This window comes from Accipiter gentilis, chromosome 32, assembly GCF_929443795.1.
Source record: "Accipiter gentilis chromosome 32, bAccGen1.1, whole genome shotgun sequence".
NCBI lineage: Eukaryota > Metazoa > Chordata > Aves > Accipitriformes > Accipitridae > Astur > Astur gentilis.
This window is the reverse complement of record NC_064911.1, coordinates 20,531,897-20,548,029: the sequence shown is the minus strand read 5'-3', so window position 1 is coordinate 20,548,029 and position 16,133 is coordinate 20,531,897. Positions and strand designations below refer to the sequence as shown.

The 16,133-nt window shown below is 41.6% G+C and overlaps 1 protein-coding gene across 3 annotated transcripts in view; it reads left to right on the top strand.

Moving 5' to 3' along the window:
- PPEF1 (protein phosphatase with EF-hand domain 1) overlaps positions 1-16,133 on the top strand; it is a 43,736-nt gene that overhangs the window by 9,954 nt on the left and 17,649 nt on the right. For 2 of the 3 annotated variants that reach the window (XM_049834880.1, XM_049834881.1), the window contains exons 2-6: positions 2,375-2,564; positions 7,179-7,306; positions 8,123-8,174; positions 13,890-14,062; positions 15,560-15,674. In XM_049834880.1, coding sequence (XP_049690837.1) covers positions 2,501-2,564; positions 7,179-7,306; positions 8,123-8,174; positions 13,890-14,062; positions 15,560-15,674 — 532 coding nt within the window. In that variant the 5' untranslated portion in view covers positions 2,375-2,500. Of the gene's footprint in view, positions 1-2,374; positions 2,565-4,288; positions 4,339-7,178; positions 7,307-8,122; positions 8,175-13,889; positions 14,063-15,559; positions 15,675-16,133 lie in introns of those variants that run through there. The other variant, XM_049834883.1, reaches the window with a different exon arrangement.

The window sequence follows — 16,133 nt, the reverse complement described above, 5'->3', positions numbered from 1 at the left end:
TTTCTCCCTTTGGAGCAGATCAGTTAGGAGCAATGAAGAGCTCTGGCCTGGGGAAGTCACTGGCTCTTTCTGTAGTGGCTTGTTCCCCTTGGTCGTGATTCTTTAGTCACACAAGAAGAGCAGAAAGTGAATTTGTTGGCCCTGCATGGAGACCCTGCTTGCTGGAGTCTTCAATAGTTGTGGCTGGTCTGGAGTCTGGACATGCAGGTTGGTGGCCAGGATGGCTCTGTAGCCACCTGAGAAGCCATCAGGAAATGGGGTAGTAGTTTGAATGTTTGCTACATCCATGTTAGGATGTAGATATTTGGGGCTGAAGGTGATGATTATTCCCCTGGACTAGCTCTTTGATGGCCAGATTTGGCCTTTTAAAGAGGTTTAATGATAGGATATATCTGTGCAAGTTTTCCTCCAAGCTTAGAGTGTATGTTTCGGGCTTCATTTACTGCTATCACCACAAAATTTCTGTCTCTCTGTATCTTTTGTATTTCTTTGCTCAAGCTGATGCTAGAAGTCCATGAATTAAGAGTTGGGTGGTGGAAGAGTGGGGATGACTGGGAGAAAAGCTTAAATCATTGCAAGTAGGGTGTGATAGTGATTCAGATCCCCGTTTCTTGTGTCAGCCCATTGTTTGCCTATGGCTTGGGTGGAGTCTTGAGAGGTGTGATGGTTCTGTTTGCAGCTCCAGTTGCCCAGTTGCTGGGCTCACACTGACCTGCCCTTTAAAGAAGATAGTCTCATTGCAATAGGACTTAGATTGTAAGCTCTATTTTGTTCTTGGTCCTAGTCTTCAGATCACAATTCAAGTCATGGCTGGCTGGTTTGAGATGGACTGGTGAAGGCTTGAGATTCTCCTAAGAGGGCAAATGAGGAGATGGTATTCAGGAGAAAACTGTTTGGAAAGAAGACAAATTTGAGCTATTAGAGATGTCAGTGCTGTATTTGATGCTGTCAAAGCCATTGATTGGCTCAAAATTAATGTAACAGCACTTTTTTGGATTTCATGACAGCTTCTTCAGAGGGAAGAAAAGCAGTGCATTGTGGGGGGAAAAAACACTAAAATCCTTCTTTCCTGAAATAAATACTGACTCAGAAGGTGGCAGACCCAGCTCAAATGTAGGTTACCCTTGTGTTGTGGGACCCTGAAAAATAGCCCCACAACTATAGAGTTGTGCAATATTAACATAACATAACCTGATATAATAAGTATATAAAACTTGTAAATAATCCCACAACAATAAATGTATTCTAACTATTGAAATTTAAAATAGGCTAGTTATGCATTTATGTTTTCCTCTCTCTTATCCTCCTGTTACTTTTATTTCTGCTAGTAAAGCCAGAGGAAAAGAATAGTATTTAAACATTCATTTTATGCTGATGAATTTCTTCTTTGTTTTAAAACTCCTTGTTTTAAGTTAAAAGGAGTATCAATGAAACAAAACAACAAATGCAATAATTTAGACGTCAGACATGCTAGAGAGAAACATGTATCCCTGGAGTCAGAGAGGGGTGTCAGTGTGATCGTATAAGAAACCTTAGCTAAAACAAAGTTCAGTCTCTCTAACAGCATCAATCACTTTCTTGTTACTTAGAAATGAATCCATTTTGTATCTCAGGGGAAATGTATTCGTTTGAACTTGTTGATTAGAAAGTATGGCATTAGTGAATGATACCATTTAGTGAAGAGCTGAGCGAGTGCCAGAAGAAAAACCCAAAAGGCCACACCACAAAATGTACTTTGTTAATTTATTTAATGAAACCAAATCTTTTATTTAGAATGTTTCAGTAGAAATGCAACAGAAAATTGGATGTTTTATTTAAATGAAATCTGATAATTAAGCAATTTGCTATTGCACTGTCTCTCCTTGTAAATTTGATGGTGGTGACACTGAGGGATGGAAGTGATAAATGGGGTGGTAGGGCACATTTTCAAATCAATAGAGTGTTAGGAGGGCTGAGGTTTGGGGTTTTTTTAGCAGTAGTATCAGATGTAATTTAAAGTCCATAAAATTCTGCAGTTCTGATTTTCAAATCACAAGAATGAAGAGTAACATGCCTCTGTAGTCCCTTGTCTCTAGTAGTAAGGCTTTAAATAGCTGTGCTTCAGATTAAGAAATCACTGGTGCCCATTAACTCTCAGCTAACATGTAAGGAGTAAACTGTATTAATTACTGAGTTCATCTGTCTTGAATGCAAGCTGATAGTAATCAGATGTGAAAAAGAAGCCTACTATGGTTCATCAGGTCCAGTTTGTGTAGGACATGCTGTACAGTAATTTGTTATGAGCTGTAGGTACTTTAGATTCTGTGTTGTCAAACTCTTTTTTTTTTTTCCCTCCCCCCACCTTCTCTCTCCCTCCCAATCCTCTCCCTGTTAGGAGTTCTAGGAAGAGCCCAGGAGCCCAGAGGGGTATAATCCTCAACACTGAAGGAACAACACAGGAAATGTGTATAATGCTAACAGCTGAGAAAAACATGCTTCATATCAGCAGCAATTAAAACTGATGAGCAGCAGCATTGGAGCCATGGGGTGTAGCAGTTCTGTAGCTGACAGAAGGTCAGAGAGAGGTGAGTGGTGCCTTTGTCTATGGGGTTAGTGGTTTTTCTCTCTGTAATACTAGAAGAGGATTGCAAGGTTACATTTCCCCCCAGTCCTGTTGTCAAAATACTTGTTCAGAGAAAATTATTTCCTAATTATCTTCTTTTTAAAAGAGAGCATAGCTTTTAGATGCTGGCTGAGGTCAGAAGGCAACTGTAGACCACCTCTAACATCTACAGATTGGGTTGGAAGAGATCCACAGCATCTGGGACAAAAGCTAAATTTCACATGTGTCTGTGCTTGCTCTGTCACTGGCCAAGTGTATGGGGTAAGGTATTGAGGGGGACCTTTTACGGCCTTTCACAACACAGGATTCCTGGGAAAACTGCCCCAATTTCCCTGCTGCTGGGTGACCCTGATTATGAAACTAGTGTAATAAAGCAGAGATATTACAATGACTCTCAGAATCAATTTTCTGTCATACCAAGTGCCCAGCTGGAAATTCTCCCTGACAGTCACAGAGGCTGTCAGTTGAAAGTCTCCACAGTCCCTAGTTAAATGTTCAATTAAAAACCTTAATGCATCATCTGCCTGCTTTTAATTGTACCACACCCTGGTATGAACACACCAGGCTTTGCACAGGCAGGTGGGTTCCACGATTGCCTCAGACCTTTGTTCAGACACTTTGTGTTCTCTTTCAAGGTTTGTCAAGAGCCATGTTATGTGACACTGCATGTAGTCTTAAGAGATTATTATGCTGAACACCCATGGCTGAAAAGGAAGGCTCTTTTTGGCTACCAAGCCAGGACACAAGTCACAGGAAACTGGTGACTAAGAAGCAGGAGCGCTTAGTCATGGCTACAGGGATTCAAGGTGACTAGTTTAAGGGTAGCCCTCAGCTTTGTGTACACTACTTGGCTGTCACAGCAGCATCATTGCTGTACCACAGCAGTGGAAGTAGAATGGAAACACCTGGAGTCCCAGACCTGTAACTGGGAAGTGATCCTTCCTCTTTGGGTTTGCATGCTATGCATTTATGTGCCTTGTAAGGCCTCAGAGATGAATTAGTTGGGATTATTTCTGAGGGCGCAAAAGCATGGAGCAAGCATGAGGAGCTGTACTCTTTCTCGGTCTACAACCATCAATACACATTGGTGTGGAGCCTGGCTTTGCTACCCCAAAACTGGCTTATGATTTTGTGTTTGTTTGATGATGTTTTGTCCTCTCCAGTTGCTGGGTGGTATTCTTTCTGCACCTCGGCTGTAGCCAAATGATGCTGAACCGTCATTCTATCCACAGCCTGAGGCTGTACAACCCTCTAATGCATTAATAACATGAATTTAACAGGTACTTGCTGGTGTAGAGACCTTCTGCAACTGATAACGATTTCTTTTACAGTTGCAGTTTAGCCTAGTGTGAAAATAATGTTCTGATTCAGTCCTGAAAATAACAGCACTGTAATAAGTACAATTAAAAAAAAAATATTACAGGAAATATTATGTTAGATTTGCAACATTAACCACAGTGGTCGATATATATCTGTCTTGCGTGATACCAGTGGAACTGTGCCATGTTAAGTGCTCAGGACCATTAAGCAACCCAGGGGGGCTTTAATGGGAAGTTTAATGGTTCTGATGCTGGAAATCAGTTTCTGTGCTGGTGGCTGTGCTTTGCTCCTTAGGTACTCTTCTAAACAGAAAAGTTGATGACAGCCTTTTTGTGATGTGTCAGGCTTTGAGGTCTGTGGTGGTGAGGAATTCCAGAAAGTCCAGAAAATAAGAGAGGTCTCAGAGCTTGTGTAAGGTATGAAGGATGCTCTTAGTTATGAGGATTACATTTCCTTCAGGCAGGAATATTTTTCTAAGATGGATGTGATATCTGTAGGATGGGAGTCAAGTGGTTTTTTTGGCCTTGTCTGGACTAGAAAACTTTACCACTTTAACTATACTGTATACTTATTAATGATAAAATAAGCAAATAACATGCTATTATGGCACCTGTAAGCATTTTTATTAAAAAGCTTCCTTAATGTTATACATTTATTAATAGAATCACTTCTCCATGGAGTTTTTTCTTTACCTGCATAACTGTCAGTTTAAGAAAAAAAATCATTCTCAGGGTGCCACTTATCCTAGTCTCAAAATTCCTGGTATTTGTGATCAGCTAAAATAATTGACTAGTGTAAACTGTTGTCCCTCTAATACAGAGCTTCTCTTTGCTGTTTTGCGGGGAGAAAAAGTATTAGTATGAATTGTTAGTTATTATTTCTTGTATTGTTTTGTTTTTCAGTATCAACTATTCGTTTTGGCAACTGTAGTAAAATAAAAGTGTATTGGTGTTAAGACATTAGTGTTGGTTTAAGTTTCCTCTTTTTTTTCTTCTTCATGAATTTGCAGTCCTGTGCATTGGTGATTGTGTGAGACTCTGGAATTCAGAAGAGTGTCTCAGTTTTGTTTCCATGCTTCTCCTGGTCATCTGTTCATCTGCTCAAAAATCAGCTCTAGTTCTTGAGAGTGTTAGGATTTACGATCAGTGTATTCCTTTTGTCCTTGTACCTTCGATAGAGTTGCCCTGCAGCTGCTTTGACTTGTTCCCCAAGATCAGAAGCATAAAGACTTTTTTCTGTGTCCTATGCTGAGCTATTAAGTTGAGTTCCTTAGGAAACTCCTTGAAGTGAGAGGTTAGCTGCAGGGCTGGAGGCAAAAGCTTGACACTTGTGGCCCTGTCTACTTATTTACTGGTATCCTTTTGACAGTACAGGGAAAAAGAGGTAAGGAACCAGTCAAGAAAGAATTATGTTCAACTTTAAGTGAATAAATGTGACATCTCTTGAGAGTAGCTTCCTACCTTACTCTATTTTTTGTTGCCAGGCAAGAATATGGTGGTGGCAATGTCATTGCATTGAGACAGGTGTAGGATCCAATACCCCTGTGTTCTTCCTCTTGCTGTTATGCAGTGATGCGTGTAATGCCTCTTGACTGTACCTGTTAGTGCTCTGTAGGGCTAAGCATGTTAATAGAGAGTCCCCTTCTGACTGTAATTTAAGCACATGACTGGATTTGAGTTTGCCATTATCTCAGCTGCTCAATCTTCAAGGCAGTAGGTGTATTTTGTTCCGATATTGTATAGTAAATGGTGTCCTCCTCTGGATCATAAATCCATACTTACTTATGCCCTAAGTATCTGAAATGTGCATTTAATTCCTCTCTAGCTGATCTTAAAAAAAACAGTTAACAAGTGACTGAGGAATGCTTTTCTCAAAGTTGGTTGATCTTTCTGGATAAGCACCCTTAAAGCACTAGAGAGTCACAGCTCTGTGAAACAGCAGAAGTTACTGCTGAGCTCATTTGTTCCTCCTCTCCCAAGCTCGTGCTTATATCAGGCCAAGCACAGCCCCTCCAGCCTTCTGCTTTCACTCCTCCCTCCAGGTCTGTTGGAGCTGCAGTGATCATCTGTAATGCGGAGGGCATGCCTGCCTTTTATCTTTCACCTTTCCTCTTGTCTTCCTGCTCACAGTGCTACTGCCACCCATGTTTCACACCCTGGCTCCTTAGAGCTACTGCCCTTTGGGGACCAGGAGTAGCAGGGGGGGATTGTCATCATGGTGGGGAGGGATCAAGTGAGCATCAGCTCTTGGATCTCCTGTCCTCCTGGCACAGCTTTGGCTGGTGGCCACTGTTCATGCAGCACTAACTGCTTGACATAGGTATGAGGAGCTATCCCCACAGGACAGTGCCCATCCCGGGACGTCCTTATGCCACCAGATGTTGTTCTGCTTGACAAACTTTTATCTGAGCAGCTAAAGGAATGTAATCTGTGGCATGACTTGGGCCTGTAGGCAGCAGGTCCTTCACTCTACGCTGCAGCCTTGGTGATTGCCCTTCAGTGAAGTTTCCAGCAGTTTTCCAGACTGGGACAATAGTAGACACAACTTCTTGAAGTGCTGAGTGGGATGCGTATCAGCATACAGTCCAAAATGGTCTTCTGACATGTCCCATTGAATTCTTGGGGTGAGCGTTCCTTCGTTCACTAAGCTAGCCAAAGATACATCTGCATGCCTTTTAGCGTGTCTATTTAACCAACATATTCTGCCCTTCAATTCCATTTGTTAACATTTTATCCTAAAGTTTGAATTTTGCTGGCTTGCTGGTACAGCTGTGCAGGCAAAAACTTTCTGTTAAAAGAGGCTGTTACAAACTCTGTCATTACAGGATGCTCATGTTACAGCTTGCGAAGTCTGAAGCTTTTTACTGCAGCTTGGTAAAGGAATACATTTTGTTGGTAGGCCAAATTGCTCCTCTTCCTTTCCTCACCTTCCCCAAACCCACACACTGCCCATCAGCTGAACATGGCTGACTTCTTACATGGGTACTGTCTTCAGGACAATGAAATGGGGAAGGTTTCTGGCAATATAGGCCTGAGTAAGTCAGCTAGTTTGGGATCTGTCCCTGAAGACAGAAAGAGTAAATGCATCATGTATTCATTATCAGAAAACCCTTTTTCAGAGTTTCATCTTAAATGTCGACTGCGCACAATGGACTGAATTTGTCATCTGTCTGCAAAATTCTGCAAAGGTAGCTTGTGTGTTTTCATTGTAGATTACACTGCATCCATGTGTACTCCATTGCTTTCTGTTTTGACAGTCATTAGAGCTGCTATCCTCATCCAGAACTGGTACCGCTTTACAATGGCCCGGCTAGAGATGAGGCGCCGCTATTCTCTGAGTATCTTTCAGTCAATTGAATATGCAGATGAGCAAGATCAACTACAGGTTTGTAATCTTCAATTCTTCCTGTACTAGCAGTTATATTATCCCGAGGACTGAAGTTGCACAAACAAAATGGATATGTTGTTATTTCTCCCTGCAAAGTTGTCCCCTGTATAATAAAACCGCTTCCCTGCCTCACACATGAACTAATTAAGTTGTGTGTATATATACATATACACCACCCCCCCCCCACCCCCCACCCCCTCCATAAGCAGCAGGACACCATTCTGCCTGTACAACCACATCTAGGTTAGAGGTTCCTGTAGAATAGCTCTGTTAGCCAGGGATTGCAGGCCATCCCCCTATGGGTGATCTTAATCATGTCTGTGAGACAAGATATGTGCAACAGAGATACCAGTGTCTCAGCATGTCAGCCCAGGCTTCCTTTAGGGTCAAAACAGGGAATTAGGAACTTCTAGGGCTTTGTGTTCATCCTAGCATCAGTGTCTAAAGTCAGTTTGGTGCATTGTAGCAGTATCTTTCTATTGACTACAAAGTCTGGACAAATAGTCTGGGTGACAGGCAAGATGGATTACAACCAAAAATGTCAGCAGCATTGATACAGCCCTGGAACTTTTTATGTATTCATGTAGTGTCAATCTGCTAATTCATAGCAAAGAAGGAAAGGAATAAGCTGTTTTTGTAGTAGGACACAAGTTGTGTCATTATTGCAGGCTGATGCTATGGGAACATACAGTAGTGTCTTAGATCCCCTAAATGGGAAATTGCTAGTAATTAAGGAAAGAGAATGTTAATGCCTGTTGGTTCCCCTAAACTGATCTGTGTGTGTGTGTTCTTTTGGTTTTTTTTCTTACTCAGCTATCCAACTTCTTTACATTCATGCTGGATCACTGTACTCATCCTGATTCAGGTAAGGATAAAAATCAAAGTAATATGGAGATTCTGTTTGAAAAACCTGATGTGAATGAATTTCCAATGTGAAGTTTACAGCATATGGCACGTGCTGGGGCTGAGGTGTGATTTCCCAAGTACTGTAATAAGAATTTTATCCTGTGACTGTTGACTGTGCTCAATATCTACCCAGTGAGTGAAGATGTAAGACAGAACAGATACCTATTGTTCTTATGAGAATACTCAGAGGTGCTCAGAGTGCTTTGTTACATGTTACTGCCCTTAAGCTGTTCTCATGGTAGTCTTACTGACTCCAATTTTCACAGCTTTCTGTGCATGTTTTCTTAAACTGTGAGATGTGATTATCTGGAAAGACTGTGTTTAGTTGGTTTAGGGCAGGTGTAATCAAAGAGGTTGCCTTCAAAAATGTCTCTCCTCTTCTTTTCTTTCTTTTTTTTTTTTTCTCCTTTTTTTATCCCTGAAGCAGTTCTGGAGTATTTTTTAATTTAATTTGTTCTAGATTTCACTGCAAAACATGTATCAGTATGTGAATGATTAAAAATGAAATACATTTAAACTGCTGGAGATAAATCTTTAGAAACCATCTCAATTAAAGCTCAGTTATTCAAAGAATAACCTTTAATTTTTGAAGTATTTTGGGATCCTTGGACAAAACTTACTTTTGAGGTCAAGCTCAACAGAAGGACAGGCTGAAAGTGATTCCTAAGTCCAGAAAACAAATATGATTTCCCTGAACAAATTGAGAATACATCTCATCCCAGCGGAGTTAAAAAGGAGGCTGTCCCCTTCTTATTGAATTACAAAAGAATGTCCTTTCTCTTTCATCTGGTCCAGCCACAGGTTATTCCAATTAAAATTTGCACAAGGCACTTTGATAGCAGGATAAAACCACCATCAAAACCGTAAGTGGTTCAGTGTTCTAATGACAACCATTAGAAATGGCAATTTTTCTCTCTTAAATACTTTAGAGTGCCTAATGCTCTCTGTGCTCTGCAGAAAAAGAAATTATGTTTGAGCCTTGTTCCAAAGCCAAGGCAGATGATACAATAGTTCTTCCTTTGATTTTTTCCATTACCACTGTATTCTGCAAAACCCCCTGCTTTAGTCATTTAACTTCCTGGGAAGGAATTGACAAACATAAAGAAAATCAGATATTGCTCACTTCATCTACTTCTACACCCTGATAGCACACCTCAGTTCAGCTTTTCCACCTGAGTGGGAAAGAAAATAGTAGTGCTATGTCTGAGATTTAGAAAAATAGTGTTAATCTCTATTTTCATTATAATATTAAAAGGGAATTTTACAGCTGCTCATTGTAGATGTGATTTATCCACCTTTATTAACTGTGTCTATTGGCAGAAGGAATAAAGGTAAGGTGCCTCAGGTGACTTGCTAGGGCTCAGGACATGGCTGGTACAGAGCACACTGCTACATGCATAGGCTGTTTGTGGGCAGGTGGAGATCCAGGCCCCACCCGTGCACAGGGAGGGATCGAGGGTACTGTGGGCTGCCCCTTGTCACACCTGCACAGGTGACCTGTTTCTTGGTTTTGAAGGTATTGGGAGTTGTGGACGTGGTTAAAGCTGAAACACATGGTAAAATGTACAGATTTTGGTAAAGCTCCCCTTTGTCTTGCTTAAAACATTCATCTGTTAGGACTGAAGCTGTTAAGCCTTGATAACTGCACCAAAGGCTTTACTTTTGTCTTGGTTTGTTATTTCTCTCTTTCTATCACCCCATGTTACAGATACCAGAACCGAAAACAAAACAGAAGGATTCTGTACAGTACATGTTTAAGAGAGAGACGGCTGAGGCTGCCTATGCAAAGGACCTACCTTAGGGGTTTTTTTGAGAAATTACATATCAAATTTGTATTGTGTGGTTTGTGGTTATGTTTGTCCCAACTACTGTCTGTGTGCATTCTTTACTTCAAGCTCTTGATTGCTTACCCCTCTAAAGGGACCTCTGCAGCATGCATGCTAGCCCCACTGATTTAAGCAAAATCAGTGCTGAATAGAGTGATTCTTAATGAACTGCTTCTAATTCTGCTGAATCACCATCTTAAGATGTGAGCCATGGTGAGTGTAAACATAACAAGCAGAGAGGCTTCAAATTGGCTTTGCTATTCCCAACATTTTCTAAACCCCATGATTCTCTGGCTTAGTGTGTGCTCACTTAAATTAGAGCGATAGCATATGGTTCAAAAGCCCTCTCCAAGAAGATAGAATATAATATTCCTACCAGAGAATAGGTTGCCTGTTCTTCTCAGTATGTGGTAAGAAAGCTACCTGAACATTTTGTGATCTGTGTTTTTCCTTACATTATAAGCACTCAGTCTCCACTATTCATCTTGTCACTTTCCTCTTTTTAATCTGCTTTTTTAGAATATGTTTTTTAAAGAAAGAAAGCAGCCACCATCTCATTAACACAGTAGTGCTTTTGATGTGATTGTTTATCTGTTGTACCCTGAAGCTTTTTTCATCCTCTCATTCTACTTAAGATGTCAGTGCAGTTTACGTTGTGATTGGGATATTATATAGCTGTGTGTCTTGTTCTTGTTCTGCTTGTGATTAAAGGCTATTTTCCAAGGGTTTGTGGGAAGTAAGAATTAAAACCTTTTCTACCTTACACTTTTCTCCCTTCCTACCTGAAAAAAAATCTGCATACCTACTCAGCCTTTCAATGGAAAGATTGCTGGTCAGAGAAAGGTGGAAACTGTTTTTCCAGCAAAAGGTGACCCATTTATTCATTCTTTTGTGAGTGCATTGAGGGTGAGAAGGCTGCAGACATGTCCTGGGCAAAGTTGGGGGACTGGGAGTCCAAAGCACCCCTGGCTGTGCCTCTCAAGGTCACCAGGGCAGAAGCCACACTTCTGGGAGCCTTCCTTCAAAAGGGAACAAAAAAAAAAAGGTGCTGTTTTCTGCAGCTTCACTCCCCATGATGCCTCCCTTATAGCATTAACACTCTTCCAAGGCTTTTTGCACAGGGTGATTCTTGCAGTGGGGAATAAGTCATAGCTGCTTGCAGCTTACAGTGCCAGGAACAGAGTGAAGGAATAAATATTTGCAGCGTTTTAGAAATGTTTATCCTCTTAGTGGGCTCAAGGTCCATCTGGCTTTGCCCTGATGGCTGGGAATCAGTATCTGGCAGATGTAAGAGCACTCCTCAGGAGCCAGAGGAGCTCTCAGGTACCCCAATGATTAGTCTGAAGGTACATGGATGGTGGCAGAACAGAGAGCTTATTTCAGAGCCACAGAAGTAGCTGATTCCCTGTTACCCCGATAGCAAGTACGTCCTTGGCAGTGGTGTCTTTAACTTGCCTTGAACAACTCCTGTGGCGAGGTGGTCTTGTCAGGAGAACCAGATCCCTGGGCTTTCTATGGCCAAAGTGACTCCATGTAGCTCTGGGCTTTCATATTTAACATGGAAAATGGCTATTGTCCTGCAGGGTAGTTGTACGGGGTCTGCTAATAGTAAAGGCTCAACTCACTGAGCTTGGGCTAGACCTCTGGTGTCAGAGTACAAAGCAGGTCATTCCCTGTGCTCCCTGTAGTCAGTGGAGAGGTGCAGATGCTGGCAGAGGGTATTTCATTCTGTCTTAAGATGTGCCTGGACTAGGCATGCTGAGAGTTTTCGTCTCTGTCTTTCAATATGGACTGAAAGAGCATTGACAGCTTCGACTAGAAGATGACTAAAATGAGAGGGGTGCCGAATCCTTCAGAATTAGTCCTGCATGGGGCCTGTGGTGAGCTGGGGTACTTGTCGGCCAGTGCGCTAATCCCAAGGCTGCATTAGGGCATCCATTACTGACTGCTCTGAGATGACACAGTCATCCTGTGCAGGAAGGAGCCTTAAAAATCCAGCTGAAAGACTGCCCGAGGAGACAGTAAGTGCACTCTAAGGCTAATGACCATGACTGGCTTTTGACAACTCATCCAGAAGTGGAAAATGGGGTGTACTTTGCACAGATATGCCCTACAGGAAAGGAGATTGGGTTTCCCAGCCTGGGCACATGCCAAAAAGGAGGTGAGGCTGTGAGGAAGGCAGGTTCATGTTCAGAGGTAAAGGGATGGGTAGCCTGCTGCGTGCAGGAAGGGAGGAGCAGGCATGGGCAGGTGTCTGCCTGGCTTGAATTGCTGAGAAGACCGCTGACTCTGAAGGAGTCGTGTCAGATTAGGAGAGCCTCTGGTCAGAACAGGCAAGCCACGAGGAGTTCGGGTGGTCTGAGGAACTGGCTCCGTAGTCTGCAGCTGCCCACATCCTGAGAGGTAGGGCACAGAGGGAGATGCTGTCTGGAGACCTGCTGCTAGAGCTGGGATGAGACTTGGTGCAGATGCGCTTGGCTGATCAGTATGTGGGAACCAGCAGTTTCAGTCCCTTGGGTGACGTTCTGGCGCCTGGCCAGACAAAGCTGTAACTGTGGTGGAAGACTGCAAATCAGACTACTTGGTGGAAACGGTGAACCCTGAGCACCTTGCTGTCACTTGATGCCTTAATCCATTTACATGGCTGTACACTGAATGTGCTAATCAGCTCACAGAAGAACAGCTGAAAAATTTATTTTTTTTAATCCAGAGCTGATAAAAAGTGTATTTTTATCTATTTCTTTAATATGGATTTTATCCAGTTATAAGAAAAGTTGGCCATTATGAATCTCATAATTTATGAGGCTGCATGCTGATTTTGGCTGCTGTGAGTTTTGAGTCACAGCCACAGGTATTCCTCTAGCAATAAATAATACATTTTTATTTCCAGTTGCATTTAACCAAGGTTACAGAAAACTTACCTGTAGTCCAGCAAAAAGTGTTTACAACAATCGTCGCATAAGAGCAACTCTGCAAAAACAGTTGCCACAACACTGTCCTCTAGGGTCTGGTTCCCTCTTTTAGAATAATATATGATAAAGACAATCTGCAAGAAGAAAACACTGGAATCTACTGTTTAGTCAGTTACATTTCAAGGGTATGTCAAGAAAATATTGGATTGAAGCAATTAGCAATGTTCCTGCTTTCTCCATATTCCAGGAAAATTAGAAGCTATGCTCTACTTATATGGCTATGGTTTTGTTTCCTTTATTCCATCCAATGGTTTTATGGCAGGCAACCAAAAGCTGGCATTGTCTCCTGGTTCTATCAGAAAGGAGTGCTTTGCAATCCACTGTGAATAAATAGGATTTTGTTAATGACTTTTAAAATAATCACTGACCTACTGGTATTAAGACTAAAAATTTTATGTAGAAAATAAAAGCAATAAAAGTGAATCTTTAAAACCTGTATTAAAAGCGTAATATTGAACTTTAAACAGATGATGGTCATTGAATGATCAGCCATGAGTTTCAATCTCCTTGCTTTGTGGGGGAAGGAGAAGAAGGTCGGTAACAGATTGTTTCTCATTACTTATGAGAGCAGATTGCTCCACAACTTCAGTGCAAAATGTTTTGCATTCTGACCATGGCTACTGGCTGTTGGGACAGAGTTTTTGCCTGTTTTTTTCATTTGTTTGGCTTTTGTTTGTTTGCTTGCTTGTTTTTAGTATTGTGAAACAATCTGGGGATACCTGGAGCTCTTCCACTATACAAGGCAGAAGTTAGCCACTGTAATACTGCAGCAAGTAAAGCATCAGTTAAGCTCAGCTGGTTCTGGTCGTGCTGTTACGGCCCTATGGGGGACTGATGGAGTTTCTACATTGTTGTTTTTCTTCCCTTTTGTTCCAGTTTCTCACATTTTCACCAGCCCTAGTGTTTCTCAGGTGGTGGATGAAGGCTTATATTTAACAGAATTTGAAAAGAAGATTGATGTTCCAGACTCCTATTATGGACCACGACTCTCATTCCCCCTTACTGTTGAAGATGCCAATGCTCTTCTTCATGCTTTCAGGAATGAACAGGTAAGTTGCAACTAGTTTGATTTCTTTTTGCTTATTTTACATGTCTGTCAAATTGTAGCTCTGCAATCGGTTGATTCCAATGTAAGACTGAACTGGTGCCCAAGGAGATATTTCACCCTTCCTTTCCACCCCATTACCCTTTCCTGCCAGCCTCATGGTGAGGTGTCTTGGGAAACCGATTTGGCTGGAAGCTAACACAACAAGGGGTTATCAGTGAGGGTGCAGGACTGGGGAAGGCATCCTAAGCTGACCTAGAAACTAGTAGTCATCTTTTTCTGGGTTGAAAGTGCTCCTCGTGTGTGGTTTTTTTTTTTGGACCCCCACCTCATTCTTCTTACAGGAATTGAAGAATGAATATAAAGCATTGCTTATGTAGCGGAACAGGGTGATCGCAAAAATCTCAGGAGCTTGCTGTCTGTGGCTGCCAAGACCCTGAGAAGGCTGTTGCTGATTCTCTCCATGTTCCTGAGCAAGCCCCTTTGCTGCCCTCTTACAAGATGAGGGTGGGGCAGGGAGGCGTTACATGGCACAGCTTTGTTTGAACTTGTGGTCATTTGTGTTTAACAATATACTGCATATAAAGGATAAGGGTCTACCTTGCTTTTTAACTTACTAAATAATGGTGGTGGTGGTGGGGTCTGTAATTTTCTGTGGAGGCTGATCTTAAAAGTAGCAAAACATAAAGCACATGAAAAATGAGCCCACCCAGACTTCACCTTACTGTCAGCTCTCTCTTCTCTTACTATGGGTGGTGTTTTATTAAGGAAATGATTATATGCAATTGGTCTTTTTTTTGTTTGCTTTAAAAACATGAATCTTGGAAAGTCAGTCGCATCTATCTTCTCTACCAAACTTCCTCAGAGCTGTGTTTGAACTAAAAGCCTTAAAAATCACTGACTGACAAAATTTTCATACAAATCATTGGCAGAGAAGACCGAAGCTTCAGTGTTGCATTGTCATACCATTTTCACAGTGAACAGGAAGGTAACTCTTAACCAAGGCAACCCTTGCCAGAATTTCCCTCTCATTATTTTTGCAATTTGCTGAAGTATAATTTATGGCCTTCAGGGTTTTTTTGGTTGGTTTGTGGTGGTGGTGGTGTTTTTAACTCATAGCTAGAACTACATCCTTTTTTCTCCCCCCCCCCCCCCCCCCCAGTTACTTCGAACAGATGACTTTATGCAATTATTCTGAGTGCTGTATATCTCAGCCTCTTATCCTTTCTGTAGATGGGAAGAGTAGAAACAGTACACAAGAAATAAAATGGGAAAATATGTAAAGCAAGTTCATTTAGTGCTCTATATCCATTCACCAGGAAGCAAGTGCAAAGCTATGAACACTCCTAATTCCCAGCACTATACCATACAGCCTGTAATCATGTCTGGAGGTCTGTAGTATAAATAATCTTGGCAATACGTGTCTGATATTAATAAAGCAGACAGACATATTGCTACTTCTAATAAGTCTTCCTTTTCTCCCTGCATTTTTTTCTCACAGCTGCTTCATGCCCGCTATGTACTGCAGCTATTATGTGAAACTAGGAGAGTTCTCAAAGAGATGCCAAATATCACCCATCTTTCAACTTCCTACTCCAAGGAGATAACTGTCTGTGGTAAGGTTTCAGAGAAGGTAACTGCTTTGGGCTACGGGTTGATATTCCAAATCGTTAGAAAATGATACTGATATTTCCAAATGTTGCCATTGCAAGAAAGCTCTCTATGCCTTTTTTTTTATCTTCTCCCCCCCAGCACCCAGTATAAATTGGAACAAATAAAAATAAGGTTCCTGAGTCACAGTAAGCATATTTTAAGAAAGTCCCTCACCTCCTCTTTCCTTTTCTCATTAAACATTTCTGAATGAGTCAGTATTAATTCAGCTAACACTGCACTAGCTTAAATATTCCTGCACTCCATCTCTAAAATGCCACCGAGCATTTTGATCACTGGCTGCAAGTCTCACTGTTTTCTCCTCTTACTGAGAAAAAGACTTTACCATCATAATTTACTCAGTAATGATTTTAATGAGGGCTTAATAGGGGTGGCAAACAAGACCTTTCATTGACAGCATGACT